The sequence below is a fragment of the Ovis canadensis genome, chromosome 4 (assembly GCF_042477335.2).
Source record: "Ovis canadensis isolate MfBH-ARS-UI-01 breed Bighorn chromosome 4, ARS-UI_OviCan_v2, whole genome shotgun sequence".
NCBI lineage: Eukaryota > Metazoa > Chordata > Mammalia > Artiodactyla > Bovidae > Ovis > Ovis canadensis.
The window spans coordinates 47,738,704-47,761,970 of NC_091248.1; the positions used below are offsets into that span (position 1 = coordinate 47,738,704).

Sequence of the window (23,267 nt, forward strand, 5' to 3'; positions counted from 1 at the left end):
GTTCAAGTGGAGAGTGAAAAAGTAGGCTTAAAGCTCAACATTCAGAAAACGAAGATCATGGCATCTGGTCCCACCACTTCATGGGAAATAGATGGGGAAACAGTGGAAACAGTGTCAGACTTTATGTTTGGGGGCTCCAGAATCACTGCAGATGGTGATTGCAGCCATGAAATTAAAAGGCACTTACTCCTTGGAAGAAAAGTTATGACCAACTTAGATAGCATATTCAAAAGCAGAGACATTACTTTGCCGACTAAGGTCTGTCTAGTCAAGGCTATGGTTTTCCTGTGGTCATGTATGGATGTGAGAGTTGGACTGTGAAGAAAGCTGAGTGCCGAAGAATTGATGCTTTTGAACTGTGGTGTTGGAGAAGACTCCTGAGAGTCCCTTGTACTGCAAGGAGATCCAACCAATCTGTTCTGAAGGAGATCAGCCCTAGGATTTCTAGGATTTCTTTGGAAGGAATGATGTGAAAGCTGAAACTCCAGTACTTTGGCCACCTCATGTGAAGAGTTGACTTATTGGAAAAGACTCTGATGCTGGGAGGGATTGGGGGCAGGAGGAGAAGGGGATGACAGAGGATGAGATGGCTGGATGGCATCAGTGACTCGATGGAGGTGAGTCTGAGTGAACTCCGGGAGTTGGTGATGGACAGGGAGGCCTGGCGTGCTGCTATTCATGGGGTCGCAAAGAGTCAGACACGACTGAGTGACTGAACTGAACTGAAACCAAAGATGAGACTTGCTTTGGGGTTAAAGTGTTTCCCTTGCTCTCTGGATGAGGGCCAGATCCATCCTATCCTGAGAACAAAGACAGTCTGTTTCTCTCGTTTATTCTTGAGCAACTCAACAAGCCTCCAGCATCTGTTTGCCACTTGTTTCCAACTAGGGCCCGTTCTCATGAATGGATATATTTTAGCACTAACAGAACTGAACACAAGCTGAATCACAACTTTGTGGACTAGAACAGTGGTTTTGAATACTTACGTATTTGGACAGAGATAGTTGTGAATTTCTCAGTGTAACCACCCTCTTAGTTATGTATACTTCACGTAGCGACATTTTTCTGTCCCTTTGATGTTTGACATACAGGTCAGGAGCACTGTAAACTGTTCAGTACCATTAAGTATTGTAATACTATGCTTACAGCACATAAGTTAAACTAGCCAAATAAGTAATACTTCGGATTTTCCCTCTTGCCAAGTGCCTTCCTTCTAATCTGAAAGTAAATGAATTACTATTCTTCTGGAGGATTTAGAATAATGAAGTGTAGTAAAGTAGCGAAACTAGTAGAGGGTAGCATGAGGTCTAATTAGAAATAGTATAGAACAAATTGTGTTTGGGCTGGTGGGATCCAGTTCCAGGAAGAAGTTCTGATGTGCCTCTGTAGATCTCACTGACCCTACTTTTCCAAACCCCAAACATGAACGACTATAATCCAAAACGTAAGAGACTATAACTAGTCACAGAAGACAAGATAATAATATTAGACAATCGAATTTAGACAATTCAAGCTTTAGTCTTAACTCTAACATCCTTTGTTTTTGACACAACAATCATGCTTCTATCATGTGCTGAATGTCTGGATTACTAGATATTCATGTGTAATAAGAATAGCAACTATCATTTGAACATCCTCTGTGACTATGCCAAAGCCTTTGACTGTGTGGATCACAGTAAACTGTGGAACATTCTGAAAGAGATGGGAATACCAGACCACCTGACCTGCCTCTTGAGAAATCTGTATGCAGGTCAGGTAGCAACAGTTAGAACTGGACATGGAACAACAGACTGGTTCCAAACAGGAAAAGGTGTACGTCAAGGCTCTATAGTGTCACCCTGCTTATTTAACTTATATGCAGAGGACATCATGAGAAACGCTGGACTGAAAGAAACACAAGCTGGAATCAAGATTGCCGGGAGAAATATCAATAACCTCAGATATGCAGATGACACCACCCTTATGGCAGAAAGTGAAGAGGAGCTAAAAAGCCTCTTGATGAAAGTGAAAGAGGAGAGTGAAAAAGTTGGCTTAAAGCTGAACATTCAGAAAACGAAGATCATGGCATCTGGTCCCATCACTTCATGGGAAATAGATGGGGAAACAGTGGAAACAGTGTCAAACTTTATTTTTTTGGGCTCCAAAATCACTGCAGATGGTGACTGCAGCCATGAAATTAAAAGATGCTTACTCCTTGGAAGAAAAGTTATGACCAACCTAGATAGCATCGAAAGCAGAGACATTACTTTGCCGACTAAGGTCTGTCTAGTCAAGGCTATGGTTTTCCTGTGGTCATGTATGGATGTGAGAGTTGGACTGTGAAGAAGGCTGAGCGCCGAAGAATTGATGCTTTTGAACTGTGGTGTTGGAGAAGACTCTTGAGAGTCCCTTGGACTGCAAGGAGATCCAACCAGTCCATTCTGAAGGAGATCAACTCTGGGATTTCTTTGGAGGGAATGATGCTGAAGCTGAAACTCCAGTACTTTGGCCACCTCATGCGAAGAGTTGACTCATTGGAAAAGACTCTGATGCTGGGAGGGATTGGGGGCAGTAGGAGAAGGGGACGACAGAGGATGAGACAGCTGGATGGTATCACGTACTCAATGGACCTGAGTCTGAGTGATCTCCGGGAGATGGTGATGAACAGGGAGGCCTGGCGTGCTGCGATTCATGGGGTCGCAAAGAGTCGGACACGACTGAGCGACTGAACTGAACTGAACTGTGAGCTAAGTACTGTGCTAGACATTTATATTGTCTATTTAGATCTCAAAGCAGTTTTGTATATCCTGGTTATCCCCCTCTTACAAATCAGAAAACTGATACATAGAGAGGTTAAATCACCTCCTCTGATTATAACTGGGAGCAGAGTTTAACGGGTAGACTAAACTTAGAAGCTGTGTTGTTTGTATAACCCAGTGTTAAAGAGGCTGAAGAGATGATTACAGATATACTAATTTGCTTTTCAGGAATTCTGTGCGGAAGGCACATGTCTATGGGCTTAGTTTTAGTATTTCCCAAGCATTTATGTATTTTTCCTATGCTGGTTGTTTTCGATTTGGTGCCTATCTCATCGTAAATGGACACATGCGCTTCAGAGATGTTATTCTGTAAGTAATCTTTTTAAATTTATTGAGATTATTCCATAACAGAGCTTCAGTAGGTCTATGCAAAAGTTTGTAGTAGACTGAAAAATTAATTTATGATGAAGCCACAGAGTTGAATCTACTCTAGAAATTGTATGTTGTCAGTACTCCAAGGATAGTTTCATTTATCGAGTGGACTGAAGTCAACCAAGCTAGTGAACATGATCATAAACCAGACTTCTAGTAATACATAGGACAGGAGGATAGCCGGTATTCTCAGTGTGGAAATAAAACATAGTTAGAAAACTGCGAGAGGTTAAATAGCTTACCATTTATGGGCAGCCAAAGATGGCCTTGCCAGTAGGATAGGAATGCATGAGTGAAATCTGGGAAAAACTGTCTTCCCTAACCAGACCTGGGATGACCCTGCCCACTCTTGCCTCTTAGCCTTCCTATTGTCTTGGTTTCCAAGGCTAACCAATGGTCTTTCAAAATATGCCAAATACATTCAATTAGGTTGCAGTCTAGTCTTGCCAAGGGGAAGCTATTCTTTTAAGATCATTTGGGATATTTCTGGTGTGATGGGATGATTTTTAAAGCAGTAGCAAACAACTTAAAAAAAAAAAAAAAACAGGGTCAAGACAGACAAAGTGAAAGAGTTTACACGCTGTTCTTTTGTTTTCATCCAAAATTAAAATAACCATGAAAAAGGAATATGTATCTTTGCATCAGTCAGGATCCTAGCAGGGACAAATGGTCTTGCAAAGTACGGGGTCTCTCTAATTGGGAGAGTAGCATTGACATATATAAATGACCATGTATAAAATAGCTAGCTAGTGGGAAGCTGCTATATAGCACAGGGGGCTCAACTCGGTGCTCTGTGATGACCTAGGGGGGAGGGATGGGGTGGAGGAGGGAGCTCAAGAGGGAGGGGATATGTGTATACATTGTTGTACAGCAGAAACTAACTCAACATTGTAAGGCAATTATCCTCCAGTTAAAAAAATTAAGGGTCTATTCTTAAAGGTGTGAGATGTATCAAGGTCAGCAGTGCCTAGCTAGGAACCACCAGGATGTTACTTAAGCCTAAAGGGCAAGAAGAGGGAGGGATTTTCAGAACCCAGCATGTGGTGTTGGGGGGGGGACACCACAAGTATCCACCAGGAAAGGGGCCAACACATCAAATGCCTTGGCCCCTCTCCTCCAGCCTCCATCCCTACTATGCTGGTCCTTGCCAAACACCATCAGGAGCCAGAGGAGCAGGAAACCTTTTGATGCAGGCCCTGTAGGTCAGCCTCTAAAGCACAGAGGAAGGAAGATGGTGTCAGGTAGAGATGGAGAGTAGAAAGTGGTTTCAGAGACAGATGCAAACAGCCAGTTGGGAATTACCACTCAGAGTATGCATACTGTCTAGAAAAACACCATCGAAGAAATTGGCCCTGCTTTTGAAAGCTGTCTTATTTTTATCTTTAAAATGTTAAATTCTGGGTAATTAGAAGACAGCCTTTAAAGGCTTTCATACTAAGGCTGCATTGCAGGCTCTATAGGAAGGCCAGGCAGCTAGCTATGGGTGAGCTGTTCATCTCTCTTTGAAAATTTGATTTTTGGTAATCAGCCTTCTCAGGTATTTACATGAATACTCTACTCACCATCCTCTGCCTCATGTACTTATAACACACTTTAATAATTAGGTTTACACTTTGCTGCACAGCAATAATTAACACAATCTTGTAAGATCAACTATACTTCAATGTTTTTAAAAAGAATTTAACAATAGAAAAAAAATTAACTTACAAACCAAAACAAGAAGCCAAGTGCCATGATTCCCAGTCCAGAATTATCTAATCCATATCAGGGTACAGAAGCAAAGGAGAGAAGATTCAGTGCATGGAGTTTGATTCAATTTGATTCAGGTTTTTTCAAGCTTGTGGAACTTTAGTCTCACTTATTTGAACGTAGCTCAAAAGAGACAATACAAACAGCTTAAAAAAAAAAAACCTTAGAAGTTTGGGGGAAATTTTTTTTAAGTTCTCCATTATTATTAGAGATCTTCCTACGCTTCTCCTTCTTTGGGGAGCTCTGATCCCAGAAGTAAATAGCTTTGTAAATGGCACTAATTGTAAAGAACCTACCTGCCAATGCAGGAGATATCAAGGGATGCAGGTTAGATACCTGGGTCAGGAAGATCTCCTGGAGGAAGGCACAGCAATCCACTCCAGTATTCTTGCCTGGAGAATCCCATGGACAGAGGAGCCTGGTGGGCTATGGGGTCACAAAGAGTTGGACATGACTGAGTGACTGAGCACGCACACGCAGATCTCAGAATCTTTAGTTCGTCCTAGATGTTATCATCCATATCCATTCTTTTAACTGGAGAACAGACCTTTAGGTTAAGACGATTGCTTTTTGAGGGTTGTAGCAATAGATATTTTACTTATAAGAGAAAAGCTGTTTGTAGTAAAGGCTTATTTTGCCTAATAAGAATTCTTTAAGCATAGTGCCGATGATTATCGTTTGCCCAGTGGAGAGGTGGGGAGTGGGGTTGTGGAACAGGAGGAAGTCTCACTCCTGATCTGGTCCTGATCAAGCCCCTTCAACACCCAGAGCTCCAGTTCCCTCAACTCTAAACAGGGTATGCAGCTAATCAGTAGAATTACCTGAGAATTATCAGTAGAATTCTGATTCTCTGATCAGGAACTTCTGGAGAGAGAAGGACTTTACAAAGTTCCATGAAATCCGGGACATGAGAAGTCCTGAAGGAAGTCAGAGCATGCTTAGTTGTATCCAACTCTTTGTGACCCCATGGACTGCCACACGCCAGGCTTCCCTGCCCTTCACTATCTCCCAGAGTTTGCTCAAGCTCATGTCCATTGAGTCAATGATGCCATCCAACCATCTCATCCTCTGTCATCCCCTTCTCCTCCTGCCCTCAGTCCTTGCCAGCATCAGGGTCTTTGCCAATGAGTCAGCTCTATTATATAAACTAATTTTCAAAATTCCTCTGCCTCCGTCTAGGGTGTTCTCAGCGATTGTGTTGGGCGCTGTGGCTCTAGGACATGCTAGTTCCTTTGCTCCAGACTATGCTAAAGCCAAGCTGTCTGCAGCCCACTTATTCAAGCTGTTTGAAAGACAACCTCTGATTGACAGCCACAGTGAAGAAGGCCTGAGGCCCGTGAGTTCCTTGCTGTCTCATGAGCACTTGGTTAATTTTTTCCTCAAGGTTTTCTGTCTGCTAGATCATGTCGACTGGAAAAAAAGGAAAAAAGCACAATGTGAGAGTTGTGAGTTAAGTTTTATTTGGGGCAAAAAGAGGCCAGTAGCCAGGAGACAGCACCTCAGCTCTGAGAGACTGCTCCGAAGAGGTGGGGGGAATGTCAGTGTTCCATTTGATTTTACTGAAGGGACTACCTGCGGTCAGGCACACATTTTGGCAGAGGTTTTCTGCTAATCACGAGTAACAGATGTCTCTGCTGATGATTTTAGTGCTTTTCTAGTTATGAGACGATGCAAGAAACTGGGTTCATAAAATTCTCTCCTGAAAATGTCTGTCTGTAGGCCTGTTCTGCCAGTGTTTTCCCAGAGCATAGAGTGCCTCATTCTTGATCTCTGCCTTGAACCCCTTTCGGGGGTGTTGAAGGTCAGTGGCTGCAGAAGTTTGTAGCCTAGCCCTTGTGGATGAGAGGCAGATGTCAAGCGCAATCGTAACCACAGAATAAATTTGTAGTGATTACGCTGACATTGACTTCACTAGCTTTGTGACAGTTACAGGGCTAATAATATTTGGCCAACTTTCCTGGCATTTTCAAATTTCATAGAAGGTTGCAAGGATTCTGAAGTTGAGCACATCAAAAGTGAAAAAAAAAAACAACCACCAAATATCCAGATATACTAGAACTAAATAATTTCCATGAAAATTGAGTCATCTGCAGGGAAAGTATGTGGCTTTAATATTGTGAGTAACTGCATTAGCAATTTGGCTCTCATCACCTGGTGTAATGACTGTGTTATAAATGATAAGACAGCTACTTTATTCAGAGTGCTGCTGCTGCTGCTGCTAAGTCGCTTCAGCCGTGTCCGACTCTGTACGACCCCATAGACGGCAGCCGACCAGGCTCCCCTGTCCCTGGGATTCTCTAGGCAAGAATACTGGAGTGGGTTGCCACTTCCCTCTCCAATGCATGAAAGTGAAAAGTCAAAGTGAAGTCGCTCAGTCGTGTCCGACTCTTAGTGACCCCATGGACTGCAGCCTACCAGGCTCCTCCATCCATGGGATTTTCCAGGCAAGAGTACTGGAGTAGGAAGATAAAATTACTGTGCCAAGTGAGTGAGTTAACTGCTCTAAATCCCCGTGCCTTTGAGCCTTGAGTCATTGATTTGGCTTCTGCTGCTAAATTATCATTTGGGAACACTAAATATTTGTCTTCGGTGACCCAGAAATTTTGAGTTTAGACAACAACACTACAACTCTCTTAACTCTAACCTGAACCCCTGGTTCCCATATTCATTTTGTATATAAAACAACTCTAAAATATGACTCTCTTTAACCCATACCCCTGGTTCCCATCTTCATTTTATAACAACTTGCTACCAATACTACCTGGTGCCACTACTTGTGCTGAACACAGATTTTATGTTACCCTGCTGTAGTGTCTGTTAAAGCCTCCTTGAATTTATACTTTTTATTCCAATGATTTATCAGACTAACTATAATAGCAATATAAACATACCTATTTTTTAGGATAAGTTTGAAGGGAATGTGACACTTAATGAAGTCGTGTTCAGCTACCCCACCCGGTCAAACGTCCCTGTGCTTCGGGGGCTGAGCCTGGAGGTGAAGAAGGGCCAGACGCTGGCGCTGGTGGGCAGCAGCGGCTGCGGGAAGAGCACGGTGGTCCAGCTCCTGGAGCGGTTCTATGACCCCTTGGCTGGCACAGTGGTGAGCATGCTTTCTGAGATCAGTAACCTGCTTTAAGGCACTATCGGGCAAGACCTATAATCTTAATGAAAAAATGACCACATTCTGTGGATCCCAAACTGGTGCCCACAGTCAGACAAATATATGGGGACAGTCGGGTAGAATATCTGGAACTGAGTGGAGTTCAGAAAGGACTGAGTATGAAGTTGATCTCTACCCCACCCTGGGCCCTTTGCACCAGCCGGATCCCCTGAGTGAACACACATTCGCTTCCTGCCAGAGTTCTGAGCAGATTCCCAGACTCCCTCCCCTCCCTTCTGCTTGGCCATCTCTCTAACCCTGAACTTGAGGCTCTCGTTGATCCTTACCTCCAGGGCTCTAATATTTGGCTTTTAGCATTGATGTTGTTGGTGTCTAGGCCCTGGCCCTGTTCGAGCGGAAGTGTGGCTCTTACTAATAATGCCTGCATCTCCCATTACCTTGGGATGGTACCCACCGACCTGGCCCAGGGAGCCAACCCCCATGTAGACAGTCACCAGAATGTTAAACCTTCTTGAGTTGTTTCTTTGGGGGAAAATCTTACGTTTCCAGTATTACAATTACTATGAAGATATGAATATGGGCAAACCAGCTCAACAGTACTCTGCAGATATGCTGTGCTAATCCTCTGGTGGGGATTTCTTTCTTAAAAGGTGAAGACTAGCTGGACTCATGTGTATTTCTTCACCATGTCCTTTGCACTGTGGAAGCTGTATCTTCATTTAGCACATCACAAGGCTCCTCTAGAAGCATCCAACAAACAAAAAATAAAACCACCACCAAAGATAAAGATACTACTCTTGAACTTGTCCACTTTCAGTTAAACTCTGGTCCTTGTGTGTTAGTCACTCAGTCCTGTCCAGCTCTGTGACCCCGTGGACTGTAGCCCACCAGGTTCCTCTGTCTAAGGAATTTTCCAGGAAAGAATACTGGAGTAGGTTCCCATTCCCTTCTCCAGGGGATCTTCCCGACCCAGGGATTGAACTCCAGTCTCCTGCATTGGCAGGCAGATTCTTTGCCATCTTAGCCAACAGTGAGGGTAGGTGAAGACTGCTAGTTCTCAGGGGAAAGAGAGATGAGGGGGCTAAGAGAGGTGAGGGGGATAAGATAGGAGATAAGCAGCTTTCAGATTGTGGGGCCCTGCTACTGATCTGCTTTTCTTCCTGGTGTGCCTGGAGAAGGGGCACAGTGTCAAGGTGAAAGGTCAGAGCTGTTCAGGCGACAGCAGATACAAGTAGGACACTGCATTGCTTGCTTCTTTTTTTTTAAATTAATTAATTTTAATTGGAGGCTAATTACTTTACAATATTGTGGTGAGGGCAGAGGATGGTACACTTGCCTGGATGAAGGCGGATAGGAACAGAGAGAGTAATGTGGAAAGACAGGGCCAAATGTGCTACCATTTTCCCAGGTAGAACAAGAAAGGGATGGCTGAGTTGCCACAAAAAAAAAATCTTTTTGTTGGCTGTGTGGGTCTTACAGGCTCTTACAGTGTAAGAGCTTACAGGCGGTGAGGCTTGGTATTTCACAAGCTGCCGATGTCCATGCGCCACAATCCTCTTAGTAACATACTGTTCAGTTTTCTTTTAAGTCCTTCTTACAGTTTGTGGAGTTTGGTTTTCAGCTTCTAGATGGTCACGAAGCAAAGCAGCTCAACATCCAGTGGCTCAGAGCCCAACTTGGAATCGTGTCCCAGGAGCCCATCCTGTTTGACTGCAGCATTGCCGACAACATCGCCTATGGGGACAACAGCCGGCCCATAACCATGCCAGAAATTGTGAGCGCAGCCAAAGCAGCCAACATCCATCCTTTCATTGAGACCTTGCCCCACGTAAGTGAGCTGGTGACTTCCTGCATGTGGTCGGAATCAACTGCAGACTGTGTTCCTCCTCCAGCAGGGCCCAGAGTTGGCTTCTGTACTAGCACTGTGACCCTGGACTACACACTGAAGTCCATGATACCAAGTTTCCTTATTGGTAAATGGAAATATTAGTTGTGGTGTTTATCTTGTACCAATGTCATGGGAAACGGATGAGGCAATTGTTAAGTCACCTCAAACTGTTTGTTGTGGGCTGCATTCGCACTATAGCCCTGTTTGCTTTATCCCTTATGGCACTTCCTTTTATAATGAAACATTTTATTTTGAGGTAATTATAGATTCACGTGCAGTTGTAAGGAATATGGGGATCATATGTACCTTTGGCCTAGTTTTCTCCAATGACATCTTGCAAAAGTGATAGAGTATTGCAACCATGATGCTAATTTGATACAGCCCACTGACCTTATTCAGAATGCGCAGGTTTTGCTTGTATGCATTTGTATACATGTGTGGTTAGTTCTCTTCACTTTTATTGCATGTGAGACTCACATCCACTGCTCCAGTCAGGATATGGAGCCTTTTCATCACCACAGATTGCTCATGTTACCTTTCTGTTCACACCCCTCCTCCTTACTCTCACTCCCCACAACCCCTGGCAACAAATAACTGTTCTCCATTTCTGTCATACTTTCAGAATGTTATATAAAGACATGCACAGTATATAAGCACATGAGATTAGCATTTTCACTTGGCGTAATTCCCTGAAGCTCTCGTGTGTTAACTCTGTAGTTCATGCCTTTTTATTACTGAATCAGATGGATATATGGTCTGGATGGCCTGCAGCTTTTAAAATTTTTTATTGGGATATAGTTGGTTTACAATGTTGTGTTAGTTTCAGGTATACAAAAAGTGAATCATATATATATATGATTATACATTATGTATATATGTGTCTCCACATACACTCAATTTTAAGATTGTTTTCCCATCGAGGCTGTTACAGAGTATTGAGCAGGGTTCCATGTGCTGTACAGTAGGTTGTAATTAGTTCTTTTACATATATAGTGGAGTGTATCTGTCAATCCCAGTCTCCTAATTTAACATCCTCCTCCCCATTCCTTCCTGGTAACCATGTTTGTTTTCTACATCTGTAACTCTATTTCTGTTTTGCAGAGAAAAGAGAATGTTCCTAACACTGTTGGTGGAAATGTAAATTGGTGCAACCACTATGGAGAGCAGTATGGTGGTTCCTTAAACTAGAGCTACTGTATGACCTGCAGCTTTATAAACTAGTCACCTATTGAGGTGTATTGTTTCCAGTTGGGCTTTTAAGAGTAAAGCTGCTATAAGTATTTGTGTACAGGTTTTAGTGTGAACCTGAATTTCATTTCTCTGGGATAAATGCCCAGGAGTATAACTGCTAGACCATATGGTGATTGGTAGTTTCATTTTATAAGAAATGGCTAAACAGTTTTCTAAAGTGGTGTTGCCATTTCACATTCCCACCAGCAGGGATGAGGGATACAGTTTCTTTGAATCTTTGCCAACATTTGCTGTTGCAACTTTGCCATCCTGATAGGTACACAGTGATATCTTATTGTGATTTTAATCTGCATTTCCTAATGGCGGAAGATGTTGAACATTTTTAGTTATTTGCCATCTATATTTCCTCTGTGATGAAATGTCTTTTCATGTATTTTGCCTATTTTCTAGTTGGATTGTTTTTTACTGTTGAGTGTTGACAGATTTTTATATGTTCTACTTACTAATAAGTCCTTTGTTGGAAATGTAGTTTCCAAATATTTTCTCCCAGTTTGTAGTTTTGTTTCTCATCCTTTTAAAAGGGTCTTTTGCAAAGCTTAAGTTTTTCATTTTGATGAGGTCCCAGTTCAGTTCAGTCGCTCAGTCATGTCTGACTCTTTGCGACCCCATGAATCGGAGCACGCCAGGCCTCCCTGTCCATCACCAACTCCCGGAGTTCACTCAGACTCATGTCCATCGAGTCACTGATGCCATCCAGCCATCTCATCCTCTGTCGTCCCCTTCTCCTCCTGCCCCCAATCCCTCCCAGCATCAGAGTCTTTTCCAATGAGTCAACTCTTTGCATAAGGTAGCCAAAGTACTGGAGTTTCAGCTTTAGCATCATTCCTTCCAAAGAAATCCTAGGGCTGATCTCCTTGCAGTCCAAGGGACTCTCAAGAGTCCTCTCCAACACCACAGTTCAAAAGCATCAATTCTTCAGTGCTCAGCCTTCTTCACAGTCCAACTCTCACATCCATACATGACCACAGGAAAAACCATAGCCTTGACTAGACAGACCTTAGTCGGCAAAGTAATGTCTCTGCTTTTGAATATGCTATCTAGGTTGGTCATAACTTTTCTTCCAAGGAGTAAGCATCTTTTAATTTCATGGCTGCAGTCACCATCCTTTATTTCCTTTTACAGATTGTGCTTTTGTTGTCAAGTCTGAGAACTCTTTTTCTAGGCCTTGGTCCTAAAGATGTTCTCCACTGGTTATTTTCTAAATTTATGGTTTTACAATTTAGTTTTAATTTCATTATCCGCTTTGAGTTATTTTTGTCATAAGGCTGTTTTTCTTTAGTGTTTTATTTCTTTGGAGAGGATGTGTGCTCTCCAATTTCCAGTCCCCAACACTCCCTATTTATTACCTCATTAGCTGCCATCCTCGTTAGTATAGTGCTGAGTATCCCCACCTATCACACAGGAGACCAGTGTTCAAGTCCCCGATGGGCAGGCAACACAACCTTGGGGATTCCCTGGTGGCTCAGATGGTAAAGTGCCTGTCTGCAATGCAGGAGACCTGGGTTTGATCCCTGGGTTGGAAAGATCCCCTGGAGAAGGAAACAGCAGCCCACTCCAGTACTCTTGCCTGGAAAATCCCATGGACAGAGGAGCCTGGTAAGCTACAATCCATGGGGTCGCAGAGTCAGACACTACTGAGCGACTTCACTTTACTTTAGCGGCTGTGATTATAGCCAAATTGCAGTGAGATCAATACGGATTTGAAAACTAAGGTAAGAATTCAGTGACACAATTTTCTGTTACAAGTAATTTAATATTATATTGTGTGCTATGTATTTTTTTCTCTCGATTACAAATTCCTTAAGAACAGAGGCAAATTCATTTTTATACTTCCCACAGGTAGTCAGTAAATATTTAAGTGAATTAATGAATTTAAAAAGAATAAATTAGGCTGTGTGGGTCATGTGAATATTTTAAATTAATAATGTTGAACACTGACATGTAACCATTTTAGGACTCCAGTGACAGCAGATGAGGCTTCCCTGGTGGCTCAGATAGTAAAGAATCTGCCTGCAATGCAGGAGTGAAAGGAAGTGTTAGTTGCTCTGTCGTGTTCAACTCTTTGTGACCATATGGGCTGTAGCCCACCAAGCTCCTCTGTCCATGGAATTCTCCAGGCAAGAATACTGGAGTGGGTAGCCATTCCCTTCTCCAGGGGATCTTCTGACCTCAGGATGGAACCCAGGTCTCTTGAATTATAGGCAGATTTTTTACCGTTGAGCCACCAGGAAGCCTATGCAATGCAAGAGACTTCAATCCCTGGGTTGGGAAGATCCCCTGGAGAAGGGAACTGATGTTCAGATAATGATAGGAATTGGACAATTTGTTGCAGGATATGAAATGAAATGAAAACTAAGATCATTAACATCTAGTTTGATTTTGAAAATGTCACGTTAAAAAAAAGTAAATGCACATCATAGTTTATGTTATAGAAACTTTATTATTATTACGTATTTTTTCCTATAATTAGAACTGTCAAGTGTTAAATAAAGTTTATTCAATATACTATTAGGATTTTTCTAAACTAGAACTTTACTAACTTTATTAACGGCTAACTTGCAGAAATATGAAACAAGAGTGGGAGACAAGGGGACTCAGCTTTCCGGGGGGCAGAAACAGAGGATTGCTATCGCCCGAGCCCTCATCCGACACCCCCGCATCCTGCTGCTGGATGAAGCTACATCAGCACTGGATACTGAAAGTGAGAAGGTATGGCTTCCCACTTCATGTCCCATTTAATTTATAAAACAAAACTTTTTCATGCAGTCAATCATGAAAAAAACACAAACCGCTCACTATTTTTAAAGAATTCTGGCAAAAAAAAAATGGACAGAAGTCCTAGATATTGTTCAAAGAAGACATACAGATGGCTAACACACACATGAAAAGGTGTTCAACGTCACTAATTATTAGAGAAATGCAAACCGAATCTACAGTGAGGTAACTCCTCATACAAGTCAGAATGGCCATCATCAAAAAGTCTAAAAAAATAAACGCTGGAGAGGGTGTGGGAAGAAAAGGAACCCTCCCACACTGGTGGTGAATGTAAACTCAGACAGCCACAATGGAGAACAGTATAGAGGTTCCTCTGAAAACTAAAAGTTAGCATATAACCCAGCAGTCCCACTCCTGGAAAAAAAACTTGGTTTGAAAGGATATATGCACCCCAGTGTTCTCTGCAGCACTGTTTACAATATTCAAGACATGGAAGCACCTAAATGTCCATTGACAGAGGAGTGGATAAAGATGCGGTACATATAAACAATGGACTAATAAAGCATAAAAGGAATGAAATAATGCTATTTGCAGCAACATGGAGGGACCTAGAGGTTACCGTACTAAGTGAAGTCAGAGACAGAAACACCATTATGATATCATGCAAATGTGGAATCTAAAAAATAATACAAAAGAACTTATTTATAAAACAAAGACTCAGAGACATAGAAAAAAACACTTATGGTTATCAAAGAGGGGAGGGATAAATTGGGAGTTTGATTTTAAAATATATATGCTGCTATTTTTAAAATAGATAACCAAGAACCTACTATATAGTATAGGCATTTTACTCAACATTTTGTAATAATCTATAATGGAAAATATGAAAAAGGATATATGTAACTGAATCACTTTGCTGCATACATGAAACTAACACACCATTGTAAACTATATTTCAATAAAAATTTTAAAAGATAGGTAAGAAAAAAAGGAAACAAATGAAGACAGCAGTTATTTTGAGGTAAAATATTTTTACTTCATCCCTTCCTTCCAGAATTTTCCAAATTTTCTAAAATGATTACATTTTATACACAAAAAGTACTTTTATTGCACTTTTTGTTTGAATTCTTTAGCATATTAATAATGGAAAAACTGAAATAAAACACTCAAAATTGAAGCAGTTATTTTGTGACTAGTTCGAAAATTTAAAGATTGTGAAGATTATTTGAAAATTATTTACTCTTGTGAAGATTAGTTTGAGAATACATTTTTATTATGAAGAACATAACTGTATGCAAGATGGACTATGTAAAACTCAATACATAAAGCTAAAAATTCAAAGATGACATGAGAAATGAAAGGTAACTTTCTTTTGTATAGATGGTAAAATATTTGGATTTCCTTTACTTTTAAAGCATTTCTATAATTTTTAAGGTAAGGCTTCTGTTCTGCTTTATTAACAGGTGGTCCAAGAAGCCCTGGACAAAGCCCGAGAGGGACGCACCTGCATCGTGATCGCTCACCGGCTGTCCACCATCCAGAACGCGGACTCGATAGTGGTGATTGAGAATGGCAGAGTCAGGGAGCACGGCACACACCAGCAGCTGCTGGCGCAGAAAGGCATCTATTTCACCATGGTCAGTGTCCAGGCTGGGACACAGAACTGATGAACTCTTGTTATAGTGTATCTTAAAAATAAATTCCGACAAGTTTTTCTGATTTAGCGACTTCTTTTATAAGTCACCATAAAACATAGGTATATCTTATTCCAACTTGGAACATCCAATTTGGGGTTGTCTATTACAGCTTTTGACATTTAGTTGTTAAAAGTAACATCTGGCTTGATGCAGTATGAAAACAGCCTGGCTCTGAGTTACCAAAAATGTATGGAGAGAATATTACTCACCATAAAAAAAGTAACACCATTTGCAGCATCATAGATGGACCTAGAGATTATCGTAATAATATCAGTCACTATCTTAATGTTTCTCAGACAAATACCATATAATAACACTTACATATGGAATCTAAAAAAAATGATACAAATGAACTTATTTACAAAACAGGAAAAGACCCAGACATAGGGGAAGAGGGATAAATTTGGAGTCTGGGATCAACAGAAACACACTACTATATATAAAAATAAACATCAAGGACCTATTGTATATAGCACAGGGAATAATATTCAATATCTTGAAATAATCTATAATGGAAAAGAATCTGAAAAATAGACATAAAAATAGTGGAATCACTTGGCTGTATACCTGCAACATTGTAAATCAACTACATACAAATAAAAAAAGAAAGTAAAAAGTTTAGGTATATATAACTGTACATTGAAGATGTAATCCGATCCCTATCAAATTATTCATGACATTTTCCACGGAACTAAAATAATCCTAAAATACATATGGAACCATAAGAGACACAGAATTGCCAAAGCAATTCTTTTCGTGAAGGAAAAGAACAAAGCAGGAGGCCTAACCCTCTCAGACTGCAGACAGTACCATAAGGCTAATCAAAACAGCATGTTATTGGCACAAAAACAGACATGTGGATCAATGGAACAGGACAGACAGCCTAGAAGTAAAACCACACACCTACAGTCAGTTAATCTTTGACAAAGGAAGCAAGAATATACAATGGAGAAAAGACAGTCTCTTTCAGCAAGTGGTACTGGGAAAGCTGGACAGCTTCATGTAAACCAATGAAGTTGGAATACTCCCTCACACTGTAAGTGAAAATAAAGTGGCTTAAAGACAAACATAAAATTACACCATGAGACTCCCTAGAAGGGATCATAGGCAAAACATTCTGACATAATTCATACCATTTTTTTTTTAATTTGGCTGCACCAAGTCTTAGTTGTGGCACATGGAATCTTCTGTCTTCATTGTGGCATGCAGGATCTTTTTAGTTGCAGCATGTGGGATCTAGTTCCTCAACCAGGGATTGAACCTGGGCTCCCCTGCACCAGGAGCATGGAGTCTTAGCCACTGGACCACTTGGAAAGTCCCCATATCCGTGTTTTCTAGGTCAGTTTCCCAAGGCAACAGAAGTAATAACAAAAATAAACAAATGGAACTAATCAAACTGACAAGCTTTTAGAGAATGGGAGAAAATATATGCAAATGATGTGAACAACTAGGGACTGATTTCCAAAATGTACAGCTCTACAACTGGGTAAACAAACAACCCAACCAAAACACGGCCAGAAGTTCTAAACATTTTTCCAAAGAGGACAGACATACAGATCACCAACAGACATGAAAAGATGCTCAACATTGCTAATTATTAGAGAAATGCAAATCAAAACTACAATAAGGTATCACCTCACATTAGTCAGAATGGCCATTAAGAACTCTACAAATAACAAATACTAGAAACGGTGTAGAGAAAAGGGAACCTTCCTATACTGTTGGTGAAAAAGGTAAATTGGTACAACCACTATGTGGGGAGAGGAGGGCCACTCAAGAAGGAAGTGATATATGTATACTTATGGGTGAATCACGTTGTTGTACTGCAGAAACCAACACATTATAAAGCAATTTTCCCAATTAAATTTTTTTTTAAAGAGAAAAAAAAAAACACCTAAATGATTCTAAGTGTGCTGACAGTCAAGTCAACACTTGTACTAGTGAGTATAAAGGTCTTGACTCAGACTTCATCTTTGTAGTCTATATTAACTCTTAAGGATACATCAAATCCCATAGAGGCCAACTCTGAATGCTTTCACAAAGGAATAACAATGACAACCAGTCATCAAAACCAGAACCTAAGAAAATGTAACCAAAAAGGGATATATATTCTACAACCAGTGCACTGAATGTATTGTGTTATTTGTGGTAGGTTGCTACAAAATGGCCCCCAATAAACCATGCCCGCTTGTGCACACTCACGTACATTTTCCAAATCATTTACAAATTACTTGGCTGCTCCTCTTATCGTGAGGTAAAGCCTTTTTCCTCCTCTGCTTGATCCCGGGCTGCCCTGGTAACTCGTTCCAGCCAAGTGCACACAGAAGGGACATCATGTGACTTCAACGTGACTTCAGAGCCTAGGCCTCAACAGGTCTTTCAACGTCCACCCTTCCCTACTAGAACATTCCCACTGCCCAGTTCAGAAGTCCAGGCTAGAATCCTGAATGATCAAAGACCATGCAGACAAGTCCCAGCCACCGTGTCCCCAGGAGGGCGTGAGGCTGTCTCAGACTTTCCAGCCCCATCCGCCTGCCTGGTACGAGCAGTGCTGTAACTTAGGCAAGACAGCAGCACAGCCATGCGAGTGGGCAGGGTCCACTGACGCATCATGAGGTGACCGCCTGCTGTAAGACAGTAAGTTCTGGGGGTATTTATTAGACAACAAATACGCAACTGATCTGAAAGTAGAAGGCCACAGAGGAATGAATCAAACACAAAACAAGAAGCTGTATGATTTTGAAAATTTTATTTTCTGAGGGTAAAAACTACAAAACTGAATAAAGGAAAAAGAAATCCTGAGAATCTGATTTAGTAGTCAATCCTTTTAAAGTCATTAAGTCTAAATATAAGTGCTTTAAGTTCATGTTCACAAAACTAATTATTGGATTGGCCAGAAAGTTCCCTTGGGTTTTTCTGTAAGAAAAACTATGGAAATGCTATGGAAAAACCCAAACAAACTTTGGGCAATTCAATGTAATGATGTAATGAATTTGCAAGGGTTTTCTGTATGTGTCAGAGGGTGTAAACCTCCTTACTACAACCTAATTCTATCTGTTCAACATAAACTTTTAGATTAAACTGTAGTGGTCTATCCCAAACAGGCGTATATCCCTGTGGTGAATGTGGAACCACTGATTTCAGGGAAGTTAGCATTCAATCATGTATTTCATATCCTTTGGCAACTAGAAAATGTTAAAGTGCTTGAAAGATGGACTCTACGATGATGTCCAGGAAGAAGACTTATTACTTACTTAGGTACCAACAAAGACATTTAAGAGTTAGATTTGCACTGTTAAAATCTGTAGATTTGCATTGTTGAGGCTGATCTTAAACTTTGCATAGTTCTACAGTCATATTGTAATTTGCATTCCTGCTGCATCAGAGGAAGCTTAAAAGTATTTCTACTTTCTATGTCAGGATAAATTTTGAGAGCATGATTCCACTGATCTCTACATTTAACAAGTTTCCTTCAGTCAACATCCCTTCCTATCTCACAATACCACCCACTCCCAGCGCCCAATTATATATTTTGGTAAGTGCTTAATAAATGATTAGTCTCTAGAGATGAGGCGTTTCCATCAGTTGCATCATGTCATGGAAAGCACGAAAGACCTGCTGAACTAGCTTCTCTGCATCAGTCTCTGGACATGATTTCCAGGCTGAACAAGACACAACAAACCTGCAAAGTACAAATAATAAATGATTAAGTACAACAAAATGTCAATATGAAAAGGCTCCAAGTGGTAGCAGTGAAGAAAGCCATGACCTTTGTTCCACCTGGCTATTCATATACGAAATAGGATTGCTTGCTCACTATGGGCAAATGTAACCTGATACAATAGAAAGTAATGCCACATTTTTACATATAGCACACCTAATTTACCTTGTAACTAGAGCCTGAGGATAAAAGGGAACAAGAAACTAGTCAGAGCTCAAGGGTGCTCTGGAGTTAGGTCTTAGTGTGCTAAATAAACTCGCCTCTTCCTATAAAAGACCTTCCTAACATGCCACAAATGGGATGAGTTAAATGCATTCATGCCACTGTCTGCAATAAAACTTGAACTATTTTTAAAGAATACTTGAAGAGAGTAAACAAAAATAATAAAATAGAAAAAGAAGGGTAAGAGGAGAGAAAGGCTGTTTCTAGAAAACCCAGAGAAACTCTCTTGAAGCCGAGATATGCCCTCCACACTATGTCCTTCTAGAAGCTCCTGGTGAAGAAATCCTCTTTGTAGTAGCTGATAAAGGTGACCCCAGGAAGCTGAAATAAATAGGAAGAAAGCCTGGCTCTTCAAGGGCTCAGGGCAGAAATGTGGCTACTAGTTAATTCTCTTGGAACTAGCTTTCCCCTTTACAGACACACAAATTTTCTACACCAAAACATGCATTATGGTCAAGTTAAAATCAAAATGTTGTATAATATAAATCTATGGATGACCATGCAATTTTCACATCACTGAAAATTAAGACAGGAAAGTAGGTATCTTTGACATGTACTTTAGATTACGCAGAATGAAATAAAAATGTGTTCCGGCCTGGTATATAATAATGAAACCAATGTTTGGGTGGATTATATTTGCTGAAAGATATACAGGAACCTACAGAAAGTCCTGCCTTGCTTTCACTGGTGATTCATGATCAGTAGGCATTTTCTAGCTATACTGTACATACAACTCTCAAATATTTAGCAAAAGCTAAGTATTTCTTCACAAAGAGTAACAATTTCTATTTATATGTTAAATTTTTTAAAAAATTCAGTGACATTTTTAAACTATAGAAAGAATAATCATTCTTACATGCATAATTCACCAAAGAATATGCACAGATGCCAATAAACAAAGAGAAAATGTTTTGCTTCATATGAATTCAGGTTAGGTTATATTTTCCTATAAAAATTTGTACAGACTGCTTTATAATGCCTAAAGTTGGCAATGATGTGATAAAATAAGAAACACTAACTATCATATTATTATTTGTAATGAGAAAACCTGGAAATAGTAGGGAAGTGGTTTAATTATGGAAATCCATAAGACTAAACCTCAGATACGCAGATGACATCACTCTAATGGCCAAAAACTAAAGAGCCTCTTGATGAAGGTGATAGAGGAGAGTGAAAAAGCTGGCTTAGAGCTCAACATTCAAAAAACTAAAATCATAGCATCCAGTCCTGTCACTTCACGGCAAGCAGAAGGGGAAAAAGTAGAAGCAGTGACAGATTCTCTTTTCCTGGGCTCCAAAATCACTGCGGACAGTGACTGGAGCCACGGAAGGAAAAGACGCTTGCTTGCTCCTCGCAAGGAAAGCTATGACAGACCTAGGCAGTATATTCAAAAGCAGAGACATCGCTTTTCTGATAAAAGGTCTGTATAGCCAGATCTGTGGTTTTCCCTGTAGTCATGTACAGATGTGAGAACTGGACCATAAAGAAGGTTGATGCTTTCCAACTGTGCTGGAAAGACTCTTGAGAGTCCCATGGACTGCAAGGAAATCAAATCAGTCAATCCTGAAGGAAATCAACCCTGAATATTCATTGGAAGGATTGATACTGAAGTTCCAATACTTTGGACACCTGATGCGGAAAGCCAATTCACTGCGAAAGACACTGATGCTGGGAAAGATTGAGGGCAAAAAAAGAGGGTGGCAGAAGTTGAGATGGCTGGATGGCATCACTGACTCAAGGACATGAGTTTGAGCAAACTCTGGGAGATAGTGAAGGACAGGGAAACCTGGCGAGCTGCAGTCCATTGGGTCACAGAGAGTCAGACACAATTCAGTGACTAAACAACAAGATTAAATATTACTCAACCAAAAATACCTCAAAGCATATTTAATGGCACTGAGAAATGGCTGAAATAATATTGAGAATGCAATTCACAAAAAGGACGCTAGAATACTTATGATCTACATTTATAAAAAAGCATATGCTATAATCTATGCACATTATAGATTAGAAAAATAATGTCATGTCTTATAACAAATGTTAAATTTGTTCTTATATTTTTCCATATTTTACAAAATATTTTTAACAATGAGCATGAAATATACATAAAATAAAATGCTATTTCAAAAATAACTTTCTCTAGGTCACACATTTGCAAGCTTAACAATGAATGAAAAATTCCTTTCAGAGAATTTCCATGTATTTGGGGTATATACACAGTAATGACTCAGAAATTGAGTACACCTTGAGCTCTGACTTGTTTTTTGAGCTCCAAACTCATATCCAACTGCCTACTGGCATATTATCTTGTATATAAATACAAATTATAATTAATTCCTGTATTAGCAGAAATTTTGAAGTGACCATGTACAAAACGAAATATCCACCCTAACATGCCCATTTCCCCTCTAGTTTTCTCCATCCCAGTAAATGCCGCCATAGGAATCAGTAATCCGTCAATAAGTCTTACTGGCTCTACCTCCAAAACATCTCTCAAACCTCTCCACTGCCCTCCACCTTCAGTATCAACTGCCTTGTTCAACATACATACCATCCATGCTTCCTGATTTCTTTCATCTCATTCTTGTTCATATTACTATCTACCTAATTTATATCGCATATAACAGCCAAGGGTCCTTCTCAAATGTAAATTAAACAAGTAACTTTAATACTTTAAATTGGTAAAATGCTTCCCGTTACTTTTCGGAGGAAATCCAAACTCCTTACCATGTTACAAGGCCCTACTTCAATGGAGCACCCCAACCAAATCAGTACCTGCAGGAATACTGTTTTTAAAGCTCTCCAGGTAATTCTCGAATGCATTCAGGGTTGAGAACACTGCCCTTCCTACCACTTTTAGCCCTGGTCTCCCCTTCTTCTATCTCTTCTACCAACTTCCCACTCAATTGTTAATGCATAGCCACACTGCCCCTTAATATTCCAAGCTCTTCCCTCTCCTCAGACTTCTGTGCTTCTATTAAACACAAAGTCACTGGGAAATAGGAATGAGCACAACATGTTGAGCTGGAGATTAAAAATAAATTAAAAATCACATTCTTACAGGCTTATATTCTAGGAAGTAAAGATAGATAACACACACATACACACACACTGGGTGGTTATAAATGTCACAATACAACAGGTGTGTGTGGAGAAAGGGGACTGCTATTCTAGGTGGTCAGGGAAGGCCTCTCTGATGAGAGCCTTTGAAATAAGGGGATCACCTTGCACATACTGCGGAAGAGACTACTAAGAGGAGGAAATCACAACTGTGAGGGCCCCGAGGACAGTGCTTTCCTGGCAGGTACAAGGTAGCCTTTGTGGCTGGAGTGGAGGCCATCAGAAGCACTGCAGGAGACAAGGTCAGAGGCAGATGAGAGCAAGATCATGAGGTCTCTCAGGAGGACTCTGGATCTTGTGTGACTGAAAGGAAAAGCCCTCGGAGGGTTCTGAGTAGGAGAGTATGACCTGGGTTCCATTTGGCCATCAGGGCTGCTGCACAGAGAATGGTCTGCAGGAAAGGAAAGGTGAAAGCACCGAGGACCTGCTGCAGAGCGAGCAGGGGACAGGTGCTGGAGGGCTGTCCTCCTAGCGATTCATATGATGAATTCCTTCACACCCTCGACATCTCAGCCTCATCAGCCCTCCTCAGACACATCCCCTGACCACACACTACAGAAAGCAGCGCTCTGTCTCCCCGCCGGTTTGTTTCTATGACCACAGTGACGCAATT

General features: G+C 40.8%; 2 protein-coding genes across 28 annotated transcripts in view; one reads left to right on the top strand and one right to left on the bottom strand.

Moving 5' to 3' along the window:
* The window catches only part of LOC138439226 (phosphatidylcholine translocator ABCB4), a 74,119-nt gene extending 58,506 nt beyond the window's left edge, over positions 1-15,613 (top strand). For 18 of the 21 annotated variants that reach the window (XM_069587728.1, XM_069587722.1, XM_069587719.1 and 15 more), the window contains 6 exons: positions 2,967-3,107; positions 6,099-6,255; positions 7,822-8,019; positions 9,662-9,868; positions 13,742-13,888; positions 15,358-15,613. In XM_069587728.1, the coding sequence (XP_069443829.1) occupies positions 2,967-3,107; positions 6,099-6,255; positions 7,822-8,019; positions 9,662-9,868; positions 13,742-13,888; positions 15,358-15,561 (1,054 nt within the window). In that variant the 3' untranslated portion in view covers positions 15,562-15,613. The remainder of the gene's footprint in view (positions 1-2,966; positions 3,108-6,098; positions 6,256-7,821; positions 8,020-9,661; positions 9,869-13,741; positions 13,889-15,357) is intronic. The other 3 variants (XR_011256642.1, XR_011256643.1, XR_011256644.1) reach the window with 1 other exon arrangement.
* A 2,710-nt stretch (positions 15,614-18,323) lies between these two features.
* Positions 18,324-23,267, bottom strand: part of CROT (carnitine O-octanoyltransferase) — a 50,807-nt gene continuing 45,863 nt past the window's right edge. For all 7 annotated transcript variants that reach the window (XM_069587739.1, XM_069587740.1, XM_069587741.1 and 4 more), the window contains one exon: positions 18,324-19,273. In XM_069587739.1, the coding sequence (XP_069443840.1) occupies positions 19,153-19,273 (121 nt within the window). In that variant the 3' untranslated portion in view covers positions 18,324-19,152. The remainder of the gene's footprint in view (positions 19,274-23,267) is intronic.